Source organism: Bubalus kerabau, chromosome 22 (assembly GCF_029407905.1).
Source record: "Bubalus kerabau isolate K-KA32 ecotype Philippines breed swamp buffalo chromosome 22, PCC_UOA_SB_1v2, whole genome shotgun sequence".
Taxonomy (NCBI): Eukaryota; Metazoa; Chordata; class Mammalia; order Artiodactyla; family Bovidae; genus Bubalus; species Bubalus kerabau.
In genome coordinates, this window is record NC_073645.1 from 39,233,764 (window position 1) to 39,258,945 (window position 25,182).

Genomic DNA, 25,182 nt, shown 5'->3' on the forward strand with positions numbered 1-25,182 from the left:
GGTTATAGGCTTTGGGGCCTAATTTTCGCCAGCTGGCACCAGGTCTACCGATCTGAGACTTTTACTTAGTAGTCAGTCCACAAGAACTGGTGGAAATCTACCAATGGCATTAAGGGCTTTGGGAAGTCTAAGATACACTCAGAACCTGAATTCACTTCCCATAGATAGGCATCTCTGATAAAAGAAAAAGATAGAGATCAATAGTTGACAGATGATAAGGCAATGTCTTGCACCCCACTTTCCTTTATAACAAACACAGGGAGAAATTCAACCAGGTCAAGGGATGTTTCGAACTGTGATTCAAACAAATGTAGGTGAGGGTCCAGGCTGTGAAAAAGACTTAGAAAAACAGATTTTTCAGGACAAAAACTTCTTTGAAATTAAAGGCCTCCAAGAACCCAGCTTGAACCAACCTTCTCTTCCCCCAGAACTTACGAGATCATTATCTTATGAGATGACAAGATATCTATACGTAGTGAACTTGAAATTAAAGGAGAAAAAAAAAAATAGAGCTGATTGGCTGGAGGGAAGCAGCTATTTGGCTCCATCTGGACATGTGGACATGACAAATGATGGCTAACAACCTTATTCTCTACCTTTTGTGACTTCTAAGGAGTCATACATCTTGAAGACTGGAGAGTTGTCTGGTGGAACTGAACTTACATTTTCAAAAGAGATCCACAGATTCGTATGCCTTGAATCCCTGAATCTGACCAGGATACAAGTTCATTCAACATATTTCAGTAGTTTTTCTCAGTTAAAAGCCCCAACCAGGAATCTTTCCATCTTGTTGTTCAGTCACTAAGTTGTGTCTGACTCTAATCTTATCTGGGTCTCTCACATACTTAGGAGTCAGCTGGCTTTGAGCTGGTCCAAGATGTTGCTGCCATCACACTTAATAACCAAACCAAGTCACGCAACCAACCAGATTCAAATGGTGGAGACACATACTCCATTAATTGAAGGAAGGAGCTGCAAGATCATGTGGCAAAGGGCAGCTTTGGGAAGGGGAAGGAGTAAAGAACTACAACCATTTTCACAACCCATCCATCATCATCTCTAACCTATTTCCTCACTCCAGGGAAGCCTGGGGCTGGGAAAGGAACAGGTCAGGTGTCAGAAAAGTTTTCACAGCAATGGGTCAATCCAGGCTCCAGACTCCGGTCTTCTTTACCTCATGTGATTATCAGAAGTGAGGGTGCCTTTTAGGTTCATTTGCTTTTGTCTTTTGTAGAATACTAAGTGCTCCAGTATAGCACACTTCTTCTTAGACAACTAATGCCCATAATTACTGATGGCTTCTTCTTAACACAATGCAACAGTACCGATCAACTTTCCTGATCAGCAAGTCCAATCGCCAGAGTTGCCAATCACTCTTGATGGCTCAGTGGGTAAAGGATCCATCTGCAGTGCAGGAGACACAGGAGATACAGGTTTGATCCCTGGGTCAGGAAGAACCCCTGGAGGAGGAAATGGCAACTCACTCCAATATTCTTGCCTAAAAAAAATCCCATAGACAGAGGAGCCTGGTGGGCTAGGACTACAAAGAGTCAGACATCACTGAGCATGCATGCAAAGACAAGGACTTGACGACTCAAAAGGAAGAGATCATCCCTTTATTATTTCAAATTCTGATAAACACAAGCAATACTCTTAAAGAAATCCCCTACCCACGGGCACTGCCCCACCACCCGTGCACTTTGGTACAAAGTGAGTAGATCAGTTGATGTAGGATTGTTATTTGATTCTGCAGACCCACATACCTCTTGCAGTGGCTGCCCAGCTCACAAAGTCACCTCCATCTTTGGGCATAAAACCAGACCTGCCCAACAGGACCCATATCCTATTACTAATTAATTCAGGGACAGCTCCTGGCCTCACCAGACCAATCATCTGATAGACTAAAAATTCTGGGCTGAGATGTTCAAAGCCAGGGAGACCTTGTAGCAGAATCAGGCTTAAGGCAGAGGGGCTCTGAGGACGATGTGCAGAGGTCTCCAGGGTGGTCCCATTTCTCCGTCTTGGTCCCTGAGTGTCACAGTTCAACAGCTTCATGGATTCTATGAGATGCCCCAATATTCTTCCAACAAACATCTTCTTTTAAAAAAAAATTAGCTATCCAGAATTGATTTCTGTTGCCTACAACTCAAAGTCTCACAACTAACATACCTCTAAAATGTTACCTATTTAAATAGTGAATGGTCTCTCCTTCACTCTTGTTTCAGGATTGGGGTGGAAAGAATAGCCAACATACACAAAGATTTCTAGTAGAGTTATCAGAACATAGAAACAGAGTGGTAACCACTACCAAATGTTAAACATACTATCTTTTGTCCCTTAAGTTCCATTTTTTTAAGGAATTTACCCCACAGATACACCATCCATCCAGAAAACAAATGTATAATATTCACAAGGCACTATTTCTAATAGTGCAAGATTGGAAACAACCAAACGTGCATCAGTAGAGAACTAATAGTAAATACCCAAATGTCAGAAGGCTATGCAGCTGGTAAAAAGATTGGACTTTTTATGCACTGATACGGAATGGTTTTCAAACATAGCACAATACTGGATGCTTGGGGCTGGTGCACTGGGATGACCCAGAGGGATGGTATGGGGAGGGAGGAGGGAGGAGGGTTCAGGATGGGGAACACATGTATACCTGTGGCGGATTCATTTTGATATTTGGCAAAACTAATACAATTATGTAAAGTTTAAAAATAAAATTAAATTAAAAAAATCAGTTTGCAAAATAATGTACAGAATGTGTTAATCATTTATATTTTTAAACAAAATACAATATATATATATATATATATATATATATATATATATACTTATAATGCATAGACTACCTTTGGAAGGACACACAAGGATCTGGTGAGGCATAATTTTTTAAACTCTGTATTGTATCAGATGTAGAAGGGCATATATTACCTATCTACAAACATAAAAGAGAAAAAAAATTTTTAGGAAAGAAAAATTAAGCCCTAAATGCCCATAGTTCTACACTGGAGTGTCTGGAGTCCACACGCTCTCACTGCTCAACTGAGTGGCTGCTAGAGATTAAACCTTCCTTTCCTGCCCAGAGGATGTCACATCAGCTCTGATCACCTTAAGGTAGTTTCAGCTGTTGAAGCCCTGACTCAGGGGTGTGCATAGAACCCACAGATGAACTTGGCAGTGAGGTGAGCTGAAAGGGAAGTAGGCAAGGCAAACTAACCTCTTAGCAAACTGAGACAGATCATGCAATGATTATTTCTCCTAAATCTAGTCAGACGTTTGTATTCTTCTTGCTTTTCTGAAGAAAATATCTTTTTTCCCCAGCTTAGAACTGTGCCCTCTCACCATTCCCAGCCATGAAATCCACTCTGAGAATAAGGATAAAATGTCTATGAACTCTATTCATATATGTGCATTCTTCCTTTCATTAATTCATAAATACCTGTGTTGGTCATGGTTCTAGAAGCTGGGAGCACAGCAGTGGCCAAAGCAAAAGAGGCCTGTGTCCTCATGGAATTGCATTCTAGATGGGAAAAGCAAGAATGCAAATAAATAAACAGAAAAACAACAAAGATAATTATAACTTGTGATGAGTGATGAGAAGGAAGCAAATAAGTTGCCAGGGAGCAAGGGTCTGGGTGGGAGGGGAGCAGTGGAGGAGTTTCGAAGGTGGCCAGGTTGGCCTTACTGAAGAGGTGACATTTAAACTAATTGTTGAATGACAAGAAGGATCCAACCCCACGGAGGTCTAAGGGAGGGAGTTTCAGGCCAATGCAAAGGCCCTGAGGTGGGAAAGAACTTGACATGTATGATGGGGGTATGTGGGGTAGGTCAAGTGAATGGTAGGAAGAGAAGAGGTCCAGGGAACAGATAGAGTTATCCAACATCTCCTATATAAAAAAGCCAAGACATCATTTTGCCTACAAAGTTCCAAAAACCAAAGATGTGATTTTTCCAATAGTTGTGTACAGATATGAGAGTTGGACCATAGAGAAGGCTGAGCACAAAAAGAATTGATGCGTTTGAATTGTGCTGGATAAGACTCTTGAGAGTCCCTTGGACTGCAGGGAGATCAAACCAGTCAATCTTCAAGGAAATCAACCCTGAATATTCATTGGAAGGACTGATGCTGAAGGTGAAACTTCAATACTTTGGCTACCTGATGCAAAGAGCCAACTCACTGGAAAAGACCCTGATGCTGGGAAAGATTGGAGGCAAAAGGAGAAGGGGGCAGCAGAGGATGATATGGTTAGATAGCATCAGCGACTCAATGAACATGAATTTGAGCAAACTCCGGGAGATAGGGGAGGACAAAGAAGCCTTGCGTGTTGCAGTCGATGGGGTCACAAAGAGTTGGACATAACTTGGGGACTGAACAACTAAAACAACAATCACCCAATTTACCTATTTTACCCAGGTTTTGTCATAAATCTCATCCCACATTAGTACTGCAACATCAAATAACAGCATTTGTCTTCTCCACAGTCTTCATCAAGAGCTCCAGTACCTTCCTATGTCACATAAACAGATTTCCAAAGCTTGAATACCTCATCAGTCAGGTCAACCAGATGGTTCAAGTCTGGAGTAGGGAGAAATTTATTTTCTATCTCAATTTATTCTATGTAAGTATTTCCCCTATTCTTGGCAGCTGACACTCGACAAATCTTGTTGATAACTTGCTCAAAATAACTGATATTCAACAACTCCATATTTCATTCTGGATAGTTCTGGATTCAAAGCCCATTTTATCACTCATTGTCTGCATGATATTATAAGCATGATATTAAAGGCTGGTGCCTCAGTTTCCACATCTGTTTACCTACCTAATGAGGTTGTTGTGAGACTTAAAGTCTCCGTACATGTACTTTTCAAAGTACATGAAAAGTACTCTGACCACACATACTAAGCCTCAGTAACTGCTGGCTGCTATTCCTTATTAGCCTAAGGGAAGTCCTTTCTATCCCCTTCACAGGAAGGGGGCCCTCTAGCCTGTACCCCAGTGTCCTGTTTATTCAGGAGCAGTGTGAACTTTGACAGTGAGATATATTCAACTCGGAGGTGGTTAGGACACCAAAGGTTCGGCTGTGTGAACCAGCCAAGCTGCTCACAGACGCTTGGGTAAGTGGGTGATTCGTGATAACTTCACAAGGTAGTCTCATAGAACAGGTGTGCAAACTTCAGAGGGTCCGAGGACACTCAACAGACATTATGTGGTCTGGTGACATGGGCTTTTATGGGCCCCTGAACCCAGCTATTCCAAGTTATAGCAGGATAATATGATTGCTCTTGTTTTAAACCCTTATGTTTTGGGTTGGCTCATCCCATAGCAATAGAACACTAGTTAGTGGGGAATTGTAGTCAGAGGATATTATGGGGCTGTTGACTCTGTCTTCACCACTCATATGCTCAAGTATTACTAGACTGCCAGAGAGAGACAAACAGAAGGTTTCCTTAGACCCTTCCCTTTGCTATCAGCTACTTGCAAGGGCATTTTCATCCATTCTAAGTGAGAATGGGTTCATTCACGGTTAGAGTTTGCTACAGTGTCCTTCTTGGGACTTGTAAAGTACTAGATGATCAAATTAAAAAAATTAGAAAGTGGGGTCCATTTGGCACATAATTACATGCACAGGTACATAGGTGCAAAGTTAGACCTTTCCCCTCCTTTAATCAAGCATCCTTCATCTTACTAGACTTGTGGGAAGATTTGACCTCTGTTTTTAATCTTGTTTTATGTATTTGTGCAGACTGAAATATTAAGTGCACACAGCATGTTCTATCATCACCTGCTCTTTCTTTGAAGCAGTGTCCCAGTGATAAGGCTCGAGTATAAGAAAATGGCCCAGGCACTTGATCCAGGGAGAAGAAAGATCTGGAACATCCAACAGGGTAAGTCTTCCCAAAGCTGTGAAGTGGGGAGGCAGGGCAAAGAGCCTTGAATTCCTGAGTCTTTGCTCATTACTCTGGTCATGCTTGGTAAAGCTGAGTGTCTGAATTTCTTGTAGATGGTGAGTATTTGGACAATTGCTCTTTTCCTGCTGGGAGCAGCCGAAGGTAAGAAACATCCCACCTGCTTTTTGGGAAGGGCGTAACCTCATCATCTCAGCACTGGCCAGAGAAACCTCAGCCATGGCTGGGCTTCCAGCAGCTCCAGACAGCTCCAAGGTTCCACAGAGAGGCGGACGGGGCTGCCCCAGTGCCTGGGAGAGGAGGCAGTTTGTGGGGGACCCGCCTCAGGGCATCTATCATCAGCCCACCTTTATGCCCAGGGTGCCCGAGGCCAGACTTTTCCAGATAAAGCATTAAATCCTTGTCTGGGTTAACATATTGACTGACCACTGCCTGTTATCATATTAGTAGTCAAATAAACACATCTGAAGCTCTGGGGATAGAATTTTTTTTTAATTCAAGGGAATTGCTTTACATTGTTGTGTTGGTTTCCACTGTACAACAATGTGAATCAGCTATACGTATACATATATCCCCTCCCTCTTGCCTCTGGGTCATCACAGAGCGCCAAGCTGAGCTCCCCGTGCTGCATAGCTGCTTCCACTTGCTATGTAGTTTACACATGGTAGTGTGCATATCTCAGTGCTACTCTCGAAATTCATCCCCTCTCCTTCCCTCCTGTGCCCACACGTCTGTTCTCCATGTCTGCCTCTCTGTTTCTGCCCTGCAAATAGGTTCACCAGTACCATTTTTCTAGATTCCATGTATATGTGTTAATGTACAATACTAGTTTTGTTTTTGTTTTTTTTTTCTGACTCACAACACTCTATATAACAGGCCCCAAGGAACACAGAACTTTTAAGTTTTGCTGGTGGTTCGAGGCAGAGAGGTCTCTGTGGGATTCAGTGGGACAGGTCCCTAATCAGAAGATGGGCGTGGGGGCCAGGCAAGGAGACAGAAGATGGAGCTGAGGCAAGACTCTGCCTGGTCTTCAGCCTATCCCCAAGCCGGGGAGTGATCAGCCTAGCCTTGGGAGCTAATCTCTGAGTAGTCATCATTTCTCTCCAGGAAACGAAGTTTGCTATGATTCTATCGGGTGCTTCTCTGACTACGAGCCCTGGGCTGGGGCTGCAATAAGGCCCTTGAAAATTCTCCCCTGGAGCCCGGAGAAGGTTGGCACCCACCTCCTGCTCTACACCAACAAGAACCCAAACAACTTTCAAGTGAGACCTCTGCTATTCTAACGTTGTTGTAAAGGAGTGAGCAGCTGTGTCTACGCGGGGACCAGAAATTCCTTATTCCTGTACCCTCCTCCTCCACCCCATCCTACCAGCTGCTCCCCCAGGCCTAGCCACACCTGGACAGAGTAAGTCACTGGTTAAAAAAAAAAAAAAAATTGGCTTGAATGAATGGTTCACTTTTGTCAGAACCTCTAGCTGGTTATGTGATTCTGGTCTGTGGCATTGGAACAGGCAGAAATGGGGCAGAAAGAGACAGGCCAAAGTGGCTGGGCTACAAAAACATGGAACACTTCTGTGTTTGTCACAGATTCTCCTTTCCTCTGATCCATCAACGATTGAGGCGTCCAATTTCCAAATGGCCGAGAAGACCTGGTTCATCATCCATGGCTTCATAGACAAGGGAGATGAGAGCTGGCTGGTGGACATGTGCAAGGTAGGACCTGGCTCTAAGCCCTGTGGCCTGTGCTCCAGGCATCTGCCCTTCCTTCCCATGAATGCCTCCACCTCCCTTTATGTGATCTCAATTAGTGAACTTGGAAACAGGAAACCCTGACATATTGAGGTTTTACTATGCAATTAAAATGCCTCTTCACAAAAATAAAAAGCCCTTTCCACATTTCTGGACTGCATCAGTAGCCTGAAGCAATGGCATTTGCTCTGTGAGCAATCACTTCCACCCTCTCATTTCTGATTAGATTATGCCTAAGTGTTGTCTGCTTCGTTTCAGTAAGGTTACTTTGTATTTCCATAGATGAGGGATTATGTTCTTTTTGTTCAGTTCTTTCCCACTTCCCTGAGTGACAGATATGTGCCATGACTGTTTATTTGAGATACGAGGAGCTAAGGCTGACCAGGTGCCCACAAGGGCAGAATGTGTGCATGCTTAGTTGCTCACAGATTCTCATGTCCGACTCTTTGTGACCCTATGGACTGTAGCCGGCCAGGCTCCTCTGTCCATGGGATTTCCCAAGCAAGAATACCACGGTGGGTTATTGTTTCCTCCTCCAAGGGATCTTCCCCACTCAGGAACTGAACCCGTCTCTCTTGCTTCATCACCTGGGAAGCCTTTTCACTAAACTGCAGAATAGAAAGTGCCAAAACCCACTGTAATAGAGTGTCTTTAGGTCAGAAGGACAGACAATGGAATAACACACATGTGTACACATGCACACACACACATGTACACATACACACAAGCATACACGTGCAAAGGCACACAAACACACACATAATATACCATCCATGCCTTCTTGTCTTGTGTTCACTGATTTAATGTTTTTCTGACACCTCAGAATTTATCCTAACGGCCTGCCTTCCACACACACATTAATAACTCCAACCTAAAATGTCTATAGGAAAAGTCACAAACCCTGAAAAGTGAAATCATTCTGCATTTGACCTCGGTTTTTACCATGTATTTAACTCTTAGTATCACTTCTGTTCCATCATTAATAAGTATCTTAATGTGCAGACTGTAAGATATAGTTTATACTCTAAATTCTCCAAGTTTGTAAGAGATTCCTCAGGGCTGCTTTAGAAATAAAGGTCCTGAGAAAACAACTGTTGGTATTTGTGTGTGTGATCACACATACTAGTATCATGTATGTGAAAAGATTCTTGATGGATTTTTAATTTATAGCACCATTTTAGACTCAATCTGGTCCTATGTCTTCCCTGGCAGAACTTCTAAGCATATATCAGTTCCTGTGACATCCAGGAAGAAGTTTCCCTTTCAGAATTCTCCAATATATTTTAAATCAGTACAGTTCTATTTTTCAAATATCTGCAGTGTGTCTTTCTTTCTGTGAAATACTATGCTATCCTAACTCTAAAAATAGTGACCCTTCCCTCCCACCTTAGAACTTACTTAGTGCCCTGTAGCCTAGGGTGGAGCAAGCCCAGGCTTTGTCAAGAGGCTAAAAGGACCCCTAGTGGTCAAATCCACAAAGTCAGTTAGACCCTGGCTTCCAGAGAATGAATGCACTTGAGACCTTTTCTTTGCTCAACAGGGCTCTTTAAATGATGCCCTGGTTTTATCCACCTTACTGAATCAACCTTACTGAATCTGGTCAAAGAAAACCAGAGTGGTCAGCTTTTAATTAATCTACAAACTAGAGAGAAAACTAATTTGCCTTTTTCATAACATACCCCCCGAGGGATAATTCCTGTTGGCAACAGGATTCCTAACAAAGTCAAGTTCATCCCAGTGCCCCTGCTAGGAAGGACAGAAAGATGGCCAGTGGTAACTCTCAGGGACTATTTCTGAGCCCTGGTTGGATGTGGATTCATAAGCCCCATGATAACCCCCTGGAGTCTCTCCAACACCAGAACATGTCTGAGGTGGAGGAGGTGAACTGCATCTGCGTGGACTGGAAGAAAGGCTCCCAGACCACTTACACTCAGGCCGCCAACAATGTGTGCGTGGTGGGCGCCCAGGTGGCCCAGATGCTGGCCATGCTCAAGGTGAGTGATGGCCGGGCTGCAGAGGAGGTGACATCATTGGTCTCTGTGCAAAGATGCAACTGAGGGTTCTGTGTTTAAAGAGGAAATATAATTGATAGCTCTCTCAGAGTCTGACTCCTAAAACTCATTTTGAGTCGAGGCGCTGTGGATCTGTAGACCTGTAGTAAACAAGTACATTTGGGTGAACATCTCTGAGACCAGTGGGTGTGAACACTTCGAGCTTTGTGTTGTCTGTTTGTCCACCCAGTATTTAGGAGCACAGTGTCAGGAGCTCTGCCAGGATGTAAAGAGGACAACTGAGGTCCAGGCTCTGGGGGAGTTTACAGTGACAATAGGGTGTGATCAGGGTTCTGATGTGGGGATAGGCAGGGGTAGCTACAAGGCTTTATAGGAGCACATGGGGGTCAGTGAATTTAGTCTGGAGAGGGGGGGCCGTAATTAAGGATGTCTCCCAGAAACAGACATCTAAGTTGAGAGCTGATGGCTAAGCTGTGGATGACAACAGGTAGAGAAGTTGAAAACAGACCTAAATACAACATATTTGAGGAACTGAAAGTTCCACAAAAACTTTGGGTAGAAAAAGAGTCTAGAAAAATAGGTGTTGAGTCAGGAAAGCTCTGAGGCTTTTGTAATGAGTTGGGTTTCATTCTAATGGCAGTGGAAGGTTTTCAGCAGAGGAGTAATGGCTTTAGGTTTGCAAAAACCACAGCAGAGAAATATCCTGACAATATAATCTTCCCTCTCCAGTCGAACTACAGCTACTCACCTTCCCAAGTCCACCTCATTGGCCACAGCCTGGGGACCCATGTGGCAGGAGAGGCAGGGAGAAAAACTCCAGGCCTGGGCAGGATTACAGATAGGACTTGAGGGCCAGGGCCCCAGGTTTTGTCCCCAGTAGCCCCAGGACATGATACAAGACTCCCTAGCTTGGAGCTGGCCCCAAGGAGTCTGTCCTCTTGGCTGTGGCAGAGCTGGCTAGAGTCTGCACAGAACATTTTGGGAAGCTCCTCAGAAGCCTATCTTTGTGGCAGGGGAGGTAGTGGCTTTCTTCCCTCTGCTTCCTCCACTCTGTCTGCATTCCTCCCTTCTAGATCCATGTTTTCTGTTGGTGTGGTTCTCTTAGCAGGACTGGGCACCCAGGAAGATGCAGAGCAAGACTGAGATGAACATGAGCAAACACAATTAAGAAGGATCCATGTCATCACTCTTTTTCCCCTTCTCTGAAATCAAGGGCAGAAGAAAACACAAAAATTCCACTGCTTTCGTTGGCAGAAGAAATACCGTCACCATCATACCAAAAGCATCCTTTTAACCCAAGCAAAGCTTTTAAATCATAACAACAAATTACATCAATGTAATATAATCATTATGAAGCTAATATAACTATTACAGTAAGCATAGATTAAGTACCTACTTATCCCAAATACTTTGCAAAGTGCTTTACATTTTTCTCATTTAATCCTCAGAACTAAAGAAAAAGGCTGAGGGAAGCAAATGACTCGCCCAAGGTCACACATCTAATCAGTGATAGAACTGACCGGTTCTCCTATCTTATGGCTTAAGCAAGTCTCTACCTTTATAAGAACTCTACCATTTATTTTCAAGAGACAGTTATGTTCGTGCCTTTACAGCTTCTCTGATAAAATCTTCAAAGACAACTATTAAACCCAGGAGTCCTGTCAAGAATGAGATATAGTCAGTAGTGTCCAACTCTTTGAGACCCTAAAGAGCCTGGAAGGCTTTGCCACAAGCACCACCATATAGTCAGGGAAAAATAATGCTAAATATTTACTTACACACCCATAACAATGTGCCAGGCACTTTGCTAAATGCTACATATCCTATCTCATTTAATCTTATCATAGCTGAATCATTACCCCTATTTTATAAAATGGGGAAACTGAGGCATATAAAAAGTCAAGTGATTCACCCAAGGTCATGCAACTTGCTCAAGAAATAGCCAAGCAGGGCTTTGGAGCCAGGCATCCTAGTCCTAGGGGGCTTCCCAGATGGTGCTAGTGGTAAAGAACTTGCCTGCCAATACAGGAGACATACGTGGGTCCGATCCCCCCATCGGGAAGATTCCACTGGAGGAGGGCATGGTAACCCACTCCACTATTCTTGCCTGGAGAATCCCATGGACAGAGGAGCCTGACAGGCTATGGTCCGTAAGGTCGTAAAGAGTTGGACATGACTGAAGCGACTTAGCATATACGCACACATGCATGCATCCTGGTCCCAGAATCTGTGTTTTGAATCAGGATACCTTACTACTTCTCCCCTTTTCCCTTCAAACTTGGGAAGGGAAAGAGAAAGCTGAAGAAGAAAGATATACAAGGAAGTGGGAGAATCTGTTGTAGAAAAAAATAAATCCTTTCCTAAACAAAATCTGAATTTCTTTGTTCACCTGCCCTTCTCTATCCATGCACTAGAACGTAATAAGCATCATGGAGACTTGAGGGCTCCACATTTCATACCCTGGCCATGGCACTGCACAGCTCCAGGGTATCCCTCGAGTTGGGGAGTGCACAACCTAGGCAACTGTACAACCTCCATCTTGCTGGCACCTACAGTCAAACCTATTGTGCGCAGCACTGGCCATCTCTTTTGGATCCTGTAGAAGCAAATTTCGAGGGTGCTCCTGAAGAGGTCTGACTCGGCCCCTCCGACGCTGGCTTTGTTGATGTGATCCACAGGGATTCAGTTCCCCTGATCCCATTCATGGGTGAGCCCTGCAATGTTCCAGCTGTAAGCACTTTGCAATCATGTTTCCAGCAGGAGAGACCTGTGTTAGGAAAAGCTCACTGCTGTTCTAAATATTTCAGGCTTTGGAACGAAACAACAGGTGGGTCACCTTGACTTCTTCCCAAATGGCGGAGAGGAAATGCCTGGATGCAGGAAGAATGCCCTGTCGCAGATCATAGACCTAGATGGCATCTGGGCAGGTAAAGGCTGAGCAGAGTGGGGGAACCACTTCCCTGGGGATCAATGCCATTCCCACAGCAAAGCTTAACAATGAAAACACACTGTTCTTTAAAAACAGATCTCCCCTTCTAGAATATAAATAAGATCTCCCTTTCTAGATCTTATTCTTAAAAATACAGCCATGTTTCATTTGTTATATCTCAGCTCTGCTGGTTGTTATTTCCTTAAAATATTGTTGTGGGTGTCCTGGAGTGAACAAGCAACAAAGGTTTACAAAACCACTTCTTAGAGCTGTTAACTCAAACAGTCAATTGATAACTACCTAATGAAGGAAATATCATAAAAATAACTATCCTGACTTAAACAGAATTTTTCTACCAGTTCTTGTTTATGATATGGTTCAAGCTTATATAACTGGCTTCAACCCCATGGATAAAATGGGAATATTCTCAATCGTGTCCATGGCAAACCCGTTTGCATGAGAGTCACTGCTCTTCTATGTTGGGACAGCAATAAGAAGCAATCACAGGTAATGATGGTCAGAGCAGAGACTTGCTACTCAATGTGGCTGTTCTTTATCAATGGTCAGCAACTGGGATTAAGAGCATCCTTCAGATATAGCTCTCGTATCAGATTAAGTCAGAATGACAATGAATAGGTGAAATTTTCAGCCAGACTCATCATTTGGCCCTGCAAATGATACAATATTTTTATTGAATGTGAGCGTAATGACTTGGCAGGGATGGACACCATCAAAACAAATGTTAGGGCTGAGGACCAAAGTGTTTGTCTTTCATGGCTTTATGAGGCTTTGAGAGAATAGAGTAGCCTAGACTCTCCATCAGTACCAACGAAGCACGTTCAGGCCAGGTCCTGAAGGTGTGCTATGATAGCGACCACTTGGCAAGAGTTTGTAGAGGCCAAGGAAGGTTCTAAGAAGGAGTAAGACATGGTAAGAGTGAAAGGGGTGCTCACATAAAGCCACCTAAAGCTATTCGGCCTTCCTTTTTATTTGCCTATGTCATGAGAATGTCCTTGTCCTGCTTTCATCATGTCTGGGAGGTCATGTCACATCTGATTGTGTCCTCAAGAACCTCCAACCTGGTGCCTGGGACACAGGACAGCACAGAGGTTAGAGGCCTGGGCTCCAGCACCAGAGAGTCTGGGTTTAAATCCCAGCTGCACCGCTCCTAGCTGAAATCTGAAACCTGAGGCTGGAGTCTGTATGACTTTCTGTAATTAAGGATGGGTGTTACCCATCTGTGAAGAAAAGTGAAAGTGTTAATTGCTCAGTCATGTCTGACTCTTTGCGACCCCATGGACTGTAGCCCAGCAGGGTCCTCTAGCCATGGGAAATCCTGTTTGCATGAGAGTCACCACTCTTGTCCATGGAAATCCCATGGACAGGCAAGAATACTGGAGTGGGTTGCCATTCCCTTCTCCAGGGGATATTCCTGATCCCGGGATCGAACCTGGGTCTCCTGCATTGCAGGCAGATTCTTTACTATCTGGGCCACTAGGGAAACACCTGAAGAAAGGTGAGGGTTATAGGGACAATACACGTGAAGAGTTCAAAACATTGCCCGGCAATCAGAAAGCAGGCTTTCTATGTTAACTGTCATTTTGAGTCTGGATTTTGGACTTATCTTAAATTTCTGAATATATAGTCCCATCCCACTTGGAGGGAAAGGCAGAGAAGTTGTCACAGGACCCCGGCCACCTGTGCAGACTTCCTCCTTTACTTCCCCAGGAAACTGGGACTTCATGGCTTGCAATCACTTGAGAAGCTATCATTACTACTCGGAGAGCATCCTCAATCACAATGGATTCACCGCATACCCCTGTGCTTGCTACAGGGACTTTGAGTCTGTAAGATATTATCCCACCTTGAGTCCCACGGTGGTGCTGTTGTCCTGCTGTGTTGGGGTCTGCAGTACTCTTCACCAGTTTCTGCTGCTGCTGCTAAGTCGCTTCAGTCGTGTCTGACTCTGGGCGACCCCTTAGATGGCAGCCCACCAGGCTCCCCTATCCCTGGGATTCTCCAGGCAAGAACACTGGAGTGGGTTGCCATTTCCTTCTCCAATGCATGAAAGTGAAAAGCAACAGTGAAGTCGCTCAGTCGTGTCCAACTCTTCGCAACCCCATGGACTGCAGCCCACCAGGCTCTTCCATCCATGGGATTTTCCAGGCAGGAGTACTGGAGTGGGGTGCCATTGCCTTCTCCGTCACCAGTTTCTGATCATCCCTTATATTTTTTTGGCACTGCATGTCTGAGTTCACATGGAGTGAACCCCTCCATAGAGTGGAGGGGAAAACACCTTTAAGCAGGAGGTAGCTACAATTCTAGAAGAGTCACATGGGAGAGGAAGATTCTGGGAAATCAGAGAGTAGAGCAATCAATTCAGTGATCTAGGAAGGCTTCCTGCTGGAGGCAAAGTTTGAATCTTGCTTGGAAAATCATAGATTTTATTTATTTATTTTTATTTTATTTTATTTTTAAACCTCAAACACTGTATTAGTTTTGCCAAACATCAAAACGAATCCGCCACAGGTATACATGTGCTCCCCATCCTGAACCCTCCTCCCTCCTCCCTCCCCACACCATCCCTATAGATTTTAGAAGGAGGAAAAGGAGTGCAGATTTCTGACTAAAGCAGAACAAAAATAGAATGTGTGAGAGAAGAATATACACACCAGAGAGAAGGAAAGTTGGGTGCCAGGCTGGGGGCTGGGGGTGGGGGGTTGTGTCTTGTGCAGCTGGCAACAAGACAGACAGAAGAAATGATACACTGGAGCCTGGTGTGACCATCTCTCCCCAGCTCCCCACTCAGTGACATCATGTTGGTAGCTCGAAACTGGCCACAGTCAGTATTTATAGCATGGAAATTGGTAGACATTACAAAGGACTTTTTGTTCCAGTGTTGCCTATTAATCATTCACCAGCATACCGCTTGATGAAAGCCATATTTTATCTAACCTGGGGTCTAGGCATCAATATTTTCTGAACGTGATGTGCCTCAGGCTTGGGTACCACACCCTAGATGAAGGTAGTTTAGAGACCATCTACTCCAATCTCTTTCCAGTTATAAAAGAGGAAACTCAGGCTATAGGAACATTGCCTGTAAGATGGCTGGATCATAGCAAGACAAACATAGCTTACAGCCAGGTCCATCTTTCTCATTAGAACAAGTGCTTCCCCTGTCCAGATGAAGGGTGTCCCACAGATGGGACACTCTGCTGGCAGATTTGCTGGCAAGACACGTGAGGAGCAGCAGAAGTTCTTCCTGAACACAGGAGATTCCAGAAAATTTGCTCATAAGTTGTGTTGTGACTTTTCTGCCCTGGTAAACGTTTGGGTTCTATTTTATGTAAATATGAATACTAATAAATAATAAATAAATACTAATAAATATAAACATAATAACATGAAATATTTGTGGGTACATTTTATCTTAGTAAAAGGACACATCCACTCAACTACCCCATTTAAGACTCACTGAGAATTTAGAAAGAGTCTGCTTTACTTCCAGTTTATTTCTATGGCATAAAATGAGCTCATGCAAATAGCATGGCTAAGGGGCTAACAGCGATTTACATGTTTCTGTGGCCATCTTCTTTGAATTTTTGCCACTCCACAGTCTTTTGTTCTCTTCATCATAAAAACTGTCTTATCCACATCTGTTTTCCGATTCATTTAAAATTTATTTGATACCAACTCTTTGCCTGTCCAGCCCACTTAGAAGCCCAGCTCTGATCTCTCCACTTCCAGCTTTCTGTCCCTGTGCCCCTCTTGATCATGGGTGGCGGGGAGGGGTGACTGTTTGGTGGAGGGTGAATAGGGATCAGAAAATGGGTAATTTCTCTCCAAATTCAGCTGAATGAGCTCAGACAAAGGGTAGATATGGACATGTTTCAGCCACTTTGTGCCAACCTGCCCTATGAAATTTCCTTAAGATGTTGCACTGTAAACAAAAAAGAGAGAGAGCCTGTGTATATACAAATACATAAATATAATACAAGTCTTATATAGTACTTTAAGTCAGGTTTATTGAGATATAATTTATGTACAGCAAAAGTCAGCCTTTGTGGTGTATAGCTGGTTCTGTGGGTTTTGATAAATGAATAGTCATGTAGCCATCTCCACAATCAAGATAGGGAATATTTCCACCACTGTATACATATTTATTTAAAAAGACATTGACGAATCAATCCTTCTTCTGATGTGGTGATGCATGAAATACATGCCCATATTTTAAAACAACAAATTAAACATTCAAAAGCCATATATTCATTCCTCAACTAACATTTATTTATGGACCACAGACTGTGCTAGACATAGGGGGTGCAGGGAGGATGTAAACACTCTAGTATGAAATTTATAATGCAGCAGAGAAGATGGAAAGTGAGCAAGCAGCTCCAAGCGCATTGGGCTTGGCACATTGTTGCTGGGATATCAGGGGACAGAGCACACAGCCTTGACCAGAGGAAGGAGCAGAGAAAACACCTCTGCGGACCTGAAGGACACGTGGAAGTTAGGCAAAGGGTGTGTGTGTGGGGGGTGTGTTTACATTCCTATGTGTGCATGCGTGGGAATGTGAATGTGTATATGAGTATGTGGGTGTATGTGTACATGTGTATATGTGTGTGCATGTGTGTGTTTATGGGGTTTTCCAGGTGGTGCTAGTGGTAAAGAACCTGCCTGCCAGTGCAGGAGGTATGAGATGTGGATTCAATCCCTGGGTCAGGAAGAGCCCCTGGAGGAAGGCAAGGCAACCCACTCCAGCATTCTTGCCTGGAGGATCTGTTGGACAGAGGAGCCTGACGGGCTACAGTCCATAGAGTCTCAGAGCCTCGGACACGACTGAAGTGACTTAGCACGCACTCACGTGTGTGCTTAGGTATGTGTGTGAGTGTGTGGTCATAGGTGTGCCAGTTTGCGTGCACATGTGTGTGCTCCTGGGGGCCAAGACAGCTCTTCAGATAAAAATCTTGATGACCTCTGTGCTGGAGACTGCTCAAGCCACAGAGAGGCAAAGGAAAGACAGACCTGGCCCTTGAGACTCTGAGGACGGCACCCCGAGTTGCCTTTTGAATGCGGGGACAAGCCCTCACTCCTTCTCGCCTTCACTCACACCACTGTCCTTCTAGAGGGGAGCTGCGCAACAGAACTCCAGTTTGCGGTGGCGATGCTCTGTGCGGCCCAGCGCAGCAGCCATCAACCATGTGTAGCAATTCAGCACTTTCCACGTGGCTAAGGGAAGGGAGGGTTTTTTTTTTTTTAATTTTATTTAATTTGGATTTAAATTTAAGCAGCAACATGTGACTAGTGGTCCCTTTACTGGGGTGGGGCCATTGCCAGATGCGTGCTTCTCCTTAGGGCCTAGTTTCATTGTAGGTTAACATGTGGAACTTTCTACCTCAATGCCTCCGTGTAAGGAATGGGGAACAGGGATCTGAGATGTGGGTCCACTGTCTTGCGCGTGAATAGACTGAACTCTTTTCTATGCCCCGTGCAGGCTGGAGATATGGCGTTTCTATAACACTGTCTGGAAGAACAGCCACTGGTCAAATCAAAGTTGCTTTGTTTGGAAATAAGGGAAACACTTGTCAATACAATATCTTCAAGTAAATTTCCTTTTTTGACACCATCTCTCACTTGGTGATACACAAGCCTTTCATATGCATGCACTCACATGCTTGGCATATTTTTCTGAATGGCTTTTAAATTATTTACTTTATGTACTGAAGCTAATTTCATATTTCTGCTAACAAGTGTTCTTTTCTTTATTATAAATCCAGGCATTTAATTCTTGCTCTCTCAATAGATAAGATTTTTTAAGATTAAATCTAATGTTATCCCAGATATCATGTTTTCTGACTAGCCTAGTCACATGTGTGTTTTGTGTTAAAATAAGTGGATGACTTGTTATTATACAAATAATTCAACCAGAAAAATATGAAAGAATTACATGGTTTTCTATAACAAAGTTTTGAAGATAAATGAACTTACATTTGAAGAAATAATATTTAAATAGTAGTTTGAGGAACTTCCCTGATAGCCCAGTGGTTAAGACTCCTAGCCTCCAGTGCAGGGGGCACAAGTTCAATCCCCGGTTGGGAAACTAAGATCCCACATGCCATGTGGCATGGCCAAAAATAAAATAAATAGTAGCTTGAGACTGATGGCATTGTAACTGTGTTTTTCATTTTTCTAACCTTTATCTGAGAGTTAATTTGGAAAAATTATCAAGTTAATCTTGAGTAGAGAAAAGTGGAAGGGACTTATATGTTCATTAGAACTTATTGCAGTGAATGGGAATGTTTCTATTTCTCTATTTCAAGTGGGATTATCAAACCAGGCTCCACCCTTTCCAGTGAGTTTGACTCAGATATTGATGTTGGAACAATTGAGAAAGTCAAGTTTCTTTGGAATAACAACGTGGTAAACCCAACCCTCCCCAAAGTGGGTGCAGCCAAGATCACCGCACAGAAGGGAGAGGAGCAGACAGGGTAAGTGTCTTTGCTGGCTTGCTCATGAGGATGTTCGTAGAAAGTTGCGTTTGTCATGGAAACTCGCCCCAGAAGGTCAGCTAACGTTCAGCCAGGGTCCTCAGCACTCTCTCTGGGAAGCACAGATGATACAGCTCCACTTTCAGTGAAAACTGAGGAGGAAAAATAAGAGAAATAAGAAATAATTTCTGAGGGATATAAAGTTATAAATATGGGTTGGAGGATGGCTACATGTTAAAGAGGGGACGATCCATGAAAGCTCAGAGCAATAGAAGAAGAAATCAGTTTTAGCAAAAGATATAAAATTTGAGATGAGACAAGAGAGAGCTGAGGTGTCCATATTTGTAGAATATTCATCCTGACCCATGATGTCCCCAACTGTCCCAGCTGTGGGGGATATGGGGGTAATGACCAAAGCTCGGACCCCAAGTCCAGCCAGGAGGACATCTCTGTGTGGCTTGGCGGAAAGGGGCTCCTGGGATCTTGGTCACTGACTGAGGTTTGGGAGGTCTGGTGGGGTCACTAACCTCAGGTCCCAGAGAATGTCCCTCCCCTGGGCAGAGGGACAGCAGGGTTGGCAGAACTCACAGCCGTCCAGAGGCTGGATGACCTCTGTGAGGTTCTCCTTGTCTCTCTGAAGGGAGGATGGAGAGGCTGGCCCAGGCCGGTGGTCAGCAGAACAAGAAGGTCCTCTCAGAGAGAGCACAGAACCAAGGAGGCGAGTGGGAAGCGCTGGGCAGGCCAGGGGTGCAGCCGAGGCCTCCCCTGCTGGCCCCACCAGAGAACGCTGGGGCTTGAAGGCCAGTTCCCCAGGCCCTGTAAGGAAGTAGAACCATTGCCTGCATCCTGGGACCATGTGGTTAAAATCAGGTCAGAAGAATGTGGTCTCATTGGAATCTTTACAACGCGAGGGCGAGGCGTTCCCAGGAGATGACTTGCTCACAGGTAGATCTGAGAAAGGAAAAAAAATACAAGACCGAACCAGCCAGGGTGATGCACTCTACAGTGTCTTTCTGCACTTTCTAGAAAGGGAACAGAATGTGCTTGAGGCCATGCCTGAGGCCCTGAGTCCATCAGCTGCCACCTCAGCTCTCCAGAGGCCTGTGTGCGGCTTCCCCACCTGCCAACTCCAGAGGGAATCTATCCAAAAAAGCTGGATGGTGGACATCAGATATTTTAAATATAGGAAGATTGAACCTCACCAACTAGTCTGGGGAATGAAAATGCTGAATTCATTAACTTATTCAAATATTTTGCTGTTGGGAAAACAGCCAATAAGTAACATTTTAAAAAATAATAATAATTGGGAGACCAAAGAAAAGTAAGACTTTGGTCCAACCTCCTCTCAGATACCCCTCGGATTATTTTTAGTTAATATGTGGAAGTTATTGTGGTTTCAGGTCCTACCAAGGAATCTGCTGACAGGAATTCCCTCCAGTGACATGGTGTCAAAAGAAAAAAATGTAGCTTTCTCCCCTTTATTTCTGTCTCCCCCTAACACTGGCCTCCTCCCTTCCTTCCTCTCTGACTTAAGTGCCAGGAATGCCAGGAGTACAGGAGGGGGATGCAAAGACAGAGGGGAGGATGCTCTGGAGGGCTTAACAATGTAGCTGTTGGCAAATTAGACTTATAATTCATGCAAAAGGTCAAATGACACAATAAGAACTCCACATGAGGGGCCCAAAAAGAGTGGCTGGGAAGGCAGGCAGAGGGTCCCGGAGGATGAGAGGGGCACGGGGAGGCCAGGCTGCTGAGGGACCGGAAGATGATTAGGTTAGCTCAGATCATGAACTCCTTATTGCCAAATTCAGACTTAAATTGAAGAAAGTAGGGAAAACCACTAGACCATTCAGGTATGACCTAAATCAAATCCCTTATGATTATACAGTGGAAGTGAGAAATAGATTTAAGGGACTAGATCTCATAGACAGAGTGCCTGATGAACTATGGACAGAGATTCGTGACATTGTACAAGAGACAGGGATCAAGACCATCCCCATGGAGAAGAAATGCAAAAAAGCAAAATGGCTGTCTGGGGAGGGCTTACAAATAGCTGTGAAGAGAAGAGAAGCGAAAAGCAAAGGAGAAAAAGAAAGATATAAGCATCTGAATGCAGAGTTCCAAAGAATAGCAAGGAGAGATGAGAAAGCCTTCTTCAGAGATCAATGCAAAGAAATAGAGGAAAACAACAGAATGGGAAAGACTAGAGATCTCTTCAAGAACATTAGAGATACCAAGGGAACATTTCATGCAAAGATGGGCTCGATAAAGGACAGAAATGGTATGGACCTAACAGAAGCAGAAGATGTTAAGAAGAGGTGGCAAGAATACACAGAAAAACTGTACAAAAAAGATCTTCATGACCAAGATAATCACAATGGTGTGATCACTCACCTAGAGCCAGACATCCTGGAATGTGAAGTCAAGTGGGCCTTGGAAAGCATCACTACGAACAAAGCTAGTAGAGGTGATGGAATTCCAGTTGAGCTATTCCAAATCCTGAAAGATGATGCTGTGAAAGTGCTGCACTCAATATGCCAGCAAATTTGGAAAAGTAGTAGTGGCCACAGGACTGGAAAAGGTCAGATTTCATTCCAATCCCAAAGAAGGGCAATGCCAAAGAATGCTCAAACTACTGCACAATTGCACTCATCTCACACAGTAGTAAAGTAATGCTCAAAATTCTCCAAGCCAGGCTTCAGCAATACATGAACTGTGAACTTCCTGATGTTCAAGCTGGTTTTAGAAAAGACAGAGGAACCAGAGATCAAATTGTCAACATCTGCTGGATCATCGAAAAAGCAAGAAAGTTCCAGAAAAATATCTATTTCTGCTTTATTGACTATGCTAAAGCCTTTGACTGTGTGGATATACAATAAACTGTGGAATATTCTGAAAGAGATGGGAATACCAGACCACCTGACCTACCTCTTGAGAAACCTGTATGCAGGTCAGGAAGCAACAGTTAGAACTGGACATGGAACAACAGACTGGTTCCAAATAGTAAAAGGAGTATGTCAAGGCTGTATATTGTCACCCTGCTTATTTAACTTATATGCAGAGTACATCACGAGAAACGCAGGGCTGGAGGAAGTACAAGCTGGAATCAAGATTGCCGGGAGAATTATCAATAACCTCAGAAATGCAATAACACCACCCTTATGGCAGAAAGTGAAGAGGAACTAAAAAGCCTCTTGATGAAAGTGAAAGAGGAGAGTGAAAAAGTTGGCTTAAAGCTCAACATTCAGAAAACTAAGATCATGGCATCTGGTCCCATCACTTCATGGCAAATAGATGGGGAAACAGTGGAAACAGTGTCAGACTTTATTTTGGGGGGCTCCCAAATCACTGCAGATGGTGATTGCAGCCATGAAATTAAAAGATGCTTACTCCTTGGAAGGAAAGTTATATCTAGATAGCATATTCAAAAGCAGAGACATTACTTTGCCAACAAAGGTCCGTCTAGTCAAGGCTATGGTTTTTCCAGTAGTCATGTATGGATGTGAGAGTTGGACTGTGAAGAAGGCTGAGTGCCGAAGAATTGATGCTTTTGAACTGTGGTGTTGGAGAAGACTCTTGAGAGTCCCTTGGACTGCAAGGAGATCCAACCAGTCCATTCTGAAGGAGATCAGTCCTGGGTGTTCTTTGGAAGGAATGATGCTGAAGCTGAAACTCCAGTACTTTGGCCACCTCATGCGAAGAACTGACTCACTGGAAAAGACTCTGATGCTGGGAGGGATTGGGGGCAGGAGGAGAAGGGGACGACAGAGGATGAGATGGCTGGATGGCCTCACTGACTCAATGGACATGAGTCTGAGTGAACTCTGGGAGTTGGTGATGGACAGCGAGGCCTGGTGTGCTACAATTCATGGGGTCGTAAAGAGTTGGACACGACTGAGCGACTGGACTGAACTGAACCTAAACTAACTTAATCGGAATATGATTAGGTTAGGGTTAGGGCTTCCCGGAAAGACAAATGAAATACATTTGTGAGGAAAGAGGATGAAGCTTCAGAGCTCACAGGTGGTGAGACCTGAGAGAAGCCGTATCTCTTAGAAGAGCTATAACCATCACCACTTACATCTGCATTGTTTTTTAATTAATTGTAAAGCTTTTTTACATGGATTGTCATGAGACGTATTATCAACATGGAATTCTCACTAGTCACGGGAGAGAGCTATGCCTCTTCTGCAAATGACACGGGTGGTGAGACTCAAATAACAGCTCCCTGTCATGTTGGGAAGGCAGGAGCGGGGAGCCCCAGCAGAGAGCCAGGCCCCGACTCCAGGCTTGAAAGGCAAGGTCATGGTAACTTTGGAGTTGACCCAACCATAGAAAATGTGGACCATGATGTCAGCTAGACCTGTATCTGCATCTTGGTTCTTCCACGTATTAACTGAGAGCCTTCTGTGCCTCAGTTTCCTCTCCTGTGATGTAGGACTTGTGACCACACCTCCACATACTTGTGTTGTGAGAAGGAAGTCCACATCGCACGCGCAGTGAACAGCTAGTGCCTTTGCAGCCAGTAGGAGCTCAGTCTACTGTAGCAACTGTGTTTTCTGGAGCTACTGTAAGGTTGAATCAGGTCCTCTGAGTGACTGAGCCAAGAGTGAGTCCATCTGTAAATCCATGTGCCAGGGTTTTGGGGTGTTCGCATGGGTTGTGGAGGAGAGCTGTGAGAGGCCCAGTCCCTGCTCCAAGGAGCTCACAGTCCTGGCTGCCAGAGTGTCCAGAAACCATCTACCCCATCATGTCCTGAGTCCAGCCAGCCATTCCCACTGGAAGCCCCCAGGCAATCAGCCCTCCAGTCACTGTTTAAAGCTACCAGCCTAGGGCAGCCCTTTTGAATTGTAAATCAGCGATTACCTGCACTGAATGAGTCCAGTTGCCAGGTAAGGATGCCTTGGCACTTAGAAAAAGCCTTCCTTTTCTCTCCACAGATACAGTTTCTGCAGCGAAGACACCGTGAGAGAAGACGTCCTGCTCACTCTCATGCCCTGTTAAATGCCAGGCATGGTGCCGCTGCGTGTGACACCAATAAAATCCGTTCATGCATCTATCTGCTCACCTCTGTTGCTGATGTCAGCTGCCCTCTATGGGACATTTGGAAACTGAATATTTTTAAATGTCCTGCACATTTTCTATATATTTGGATTTCCTGTCCTTGACCTCTAGTTACCACACCTTTTCCCCCAACCCAGTTTCCTTGGTCCTTGTGCCCACTGTCTTCTCCTCACCTAAGGGGGTGGCAACAAGCAGCGAAACACCCTCAACAGAGGGTGGGCATTGAGGGGCCTCAGCAGAGCTTTAGCCCTGCCCCTTCATCTACAAGTGAGGCAAGAGTCCCAGAGCAGGTTTGGGGAGGGTGGCAGGGGGGTGTTCGCTGTTCCAGCACAAAGAGAGGATCACTGTCCTGTTGTTGGGACTGAGGGTCAGGCCTCAGACCCTGGCTGCCTTGAGATCACAGAAGGCCGTGCTAGGACGTGGCCTCTTTGTGGTGGTAAATTGGGTGGTGATGGGCCCACCTGGAAGCTTTGGCTCTTGATGAGGTTAAAGGGGCTCCGGCTTCCAGAGGCTGTGGTGGGAACATTTGCAGAGCATAGACAGTCTCCCAGTCCCCACCCCACCCCGCCCCCTGCGGTCCCTGGACCGAGGCTGCCTCAAAGCCTTCTCTCTGCCTGCAGGGCGGCGCCATCCTAAGCAGGGTCAAGTGCTGAGAAGGGGTCCAGGGAATGTCTTCTGAGGGGAGTGTCTAACGCCGACCCTGTAGAGAGGGACTTTTCTGACATGGGAGGGTGGGTATGACTCAGCCAACCAGACCTCACCATGAGTCCTAACCCACAAAGGTGTTCTCTACCTGGTGGAGGGAGGGGTGTTCAAGGTGGTCCAGCCTGTCCCATGATCAACCCCGGGGGGGCTCTGAGGGAAGGTCATCGCCTCCCCAGAGTATCTCCCCTCTTGGTCACCCAACCACCACAGCAGGTTCTAACCCCTGGTGGCACGTCAGGTGTTACTGAGCTTCAAACTTGAGGGCAGAGCTTCCCTGAATGGCTTAGTGGTAAAGAATCCACCTGCCAAGGCACGAGACATG

At 44.8% G+C, this 25,182-nt stretch overlaps 1 protein-coding gene and 1 long non-coding RNA gene across 2 annotated transcripts in view; one reads left to right on the forward strand and one right to left on the reverse strand.

The window, feature by feature from the left end:
• LOC129636506 (uncharacterized) overlaps nt 1-24,125 on the reverse strand; it is a 47,183-nt gene extending 23,058 nt beyond the window's left edge. The window contains exon 1 of the long non-coding RNA XR_008706964.1: nt 23,958-24,125. This is a non-coding gene — a long non-coding RNA (uncharacterized LOC129636506). The remainder of the gene's footprint in view (nt 1-23,957) is intronic.
• PNLIPRP1 (pancreatic lipase related protein 1) lies at nt 6,009-24,095 on the forward strand. The gene is given in 13 exon segments (XM_055559945.1): nt 6,009-6,057; nt 7,021-7,175; nt 7,501-7,626; nt 9,522-9,656; nt 10,404-10,513; nt 12,263-12,381; nt 12,482-12,601; nt 14,332-14,450; nt 15,766-15,798; nt 15,800-15,905; nt 18,098-18,206; nt 18,924-19,091; nt 24,032-24,095. Coding segments are annotated over 13 exon segments (1,413 nt in total).
• Nucleotides 24,126-25,182: the final 1,057 nt, after the last annotated feature.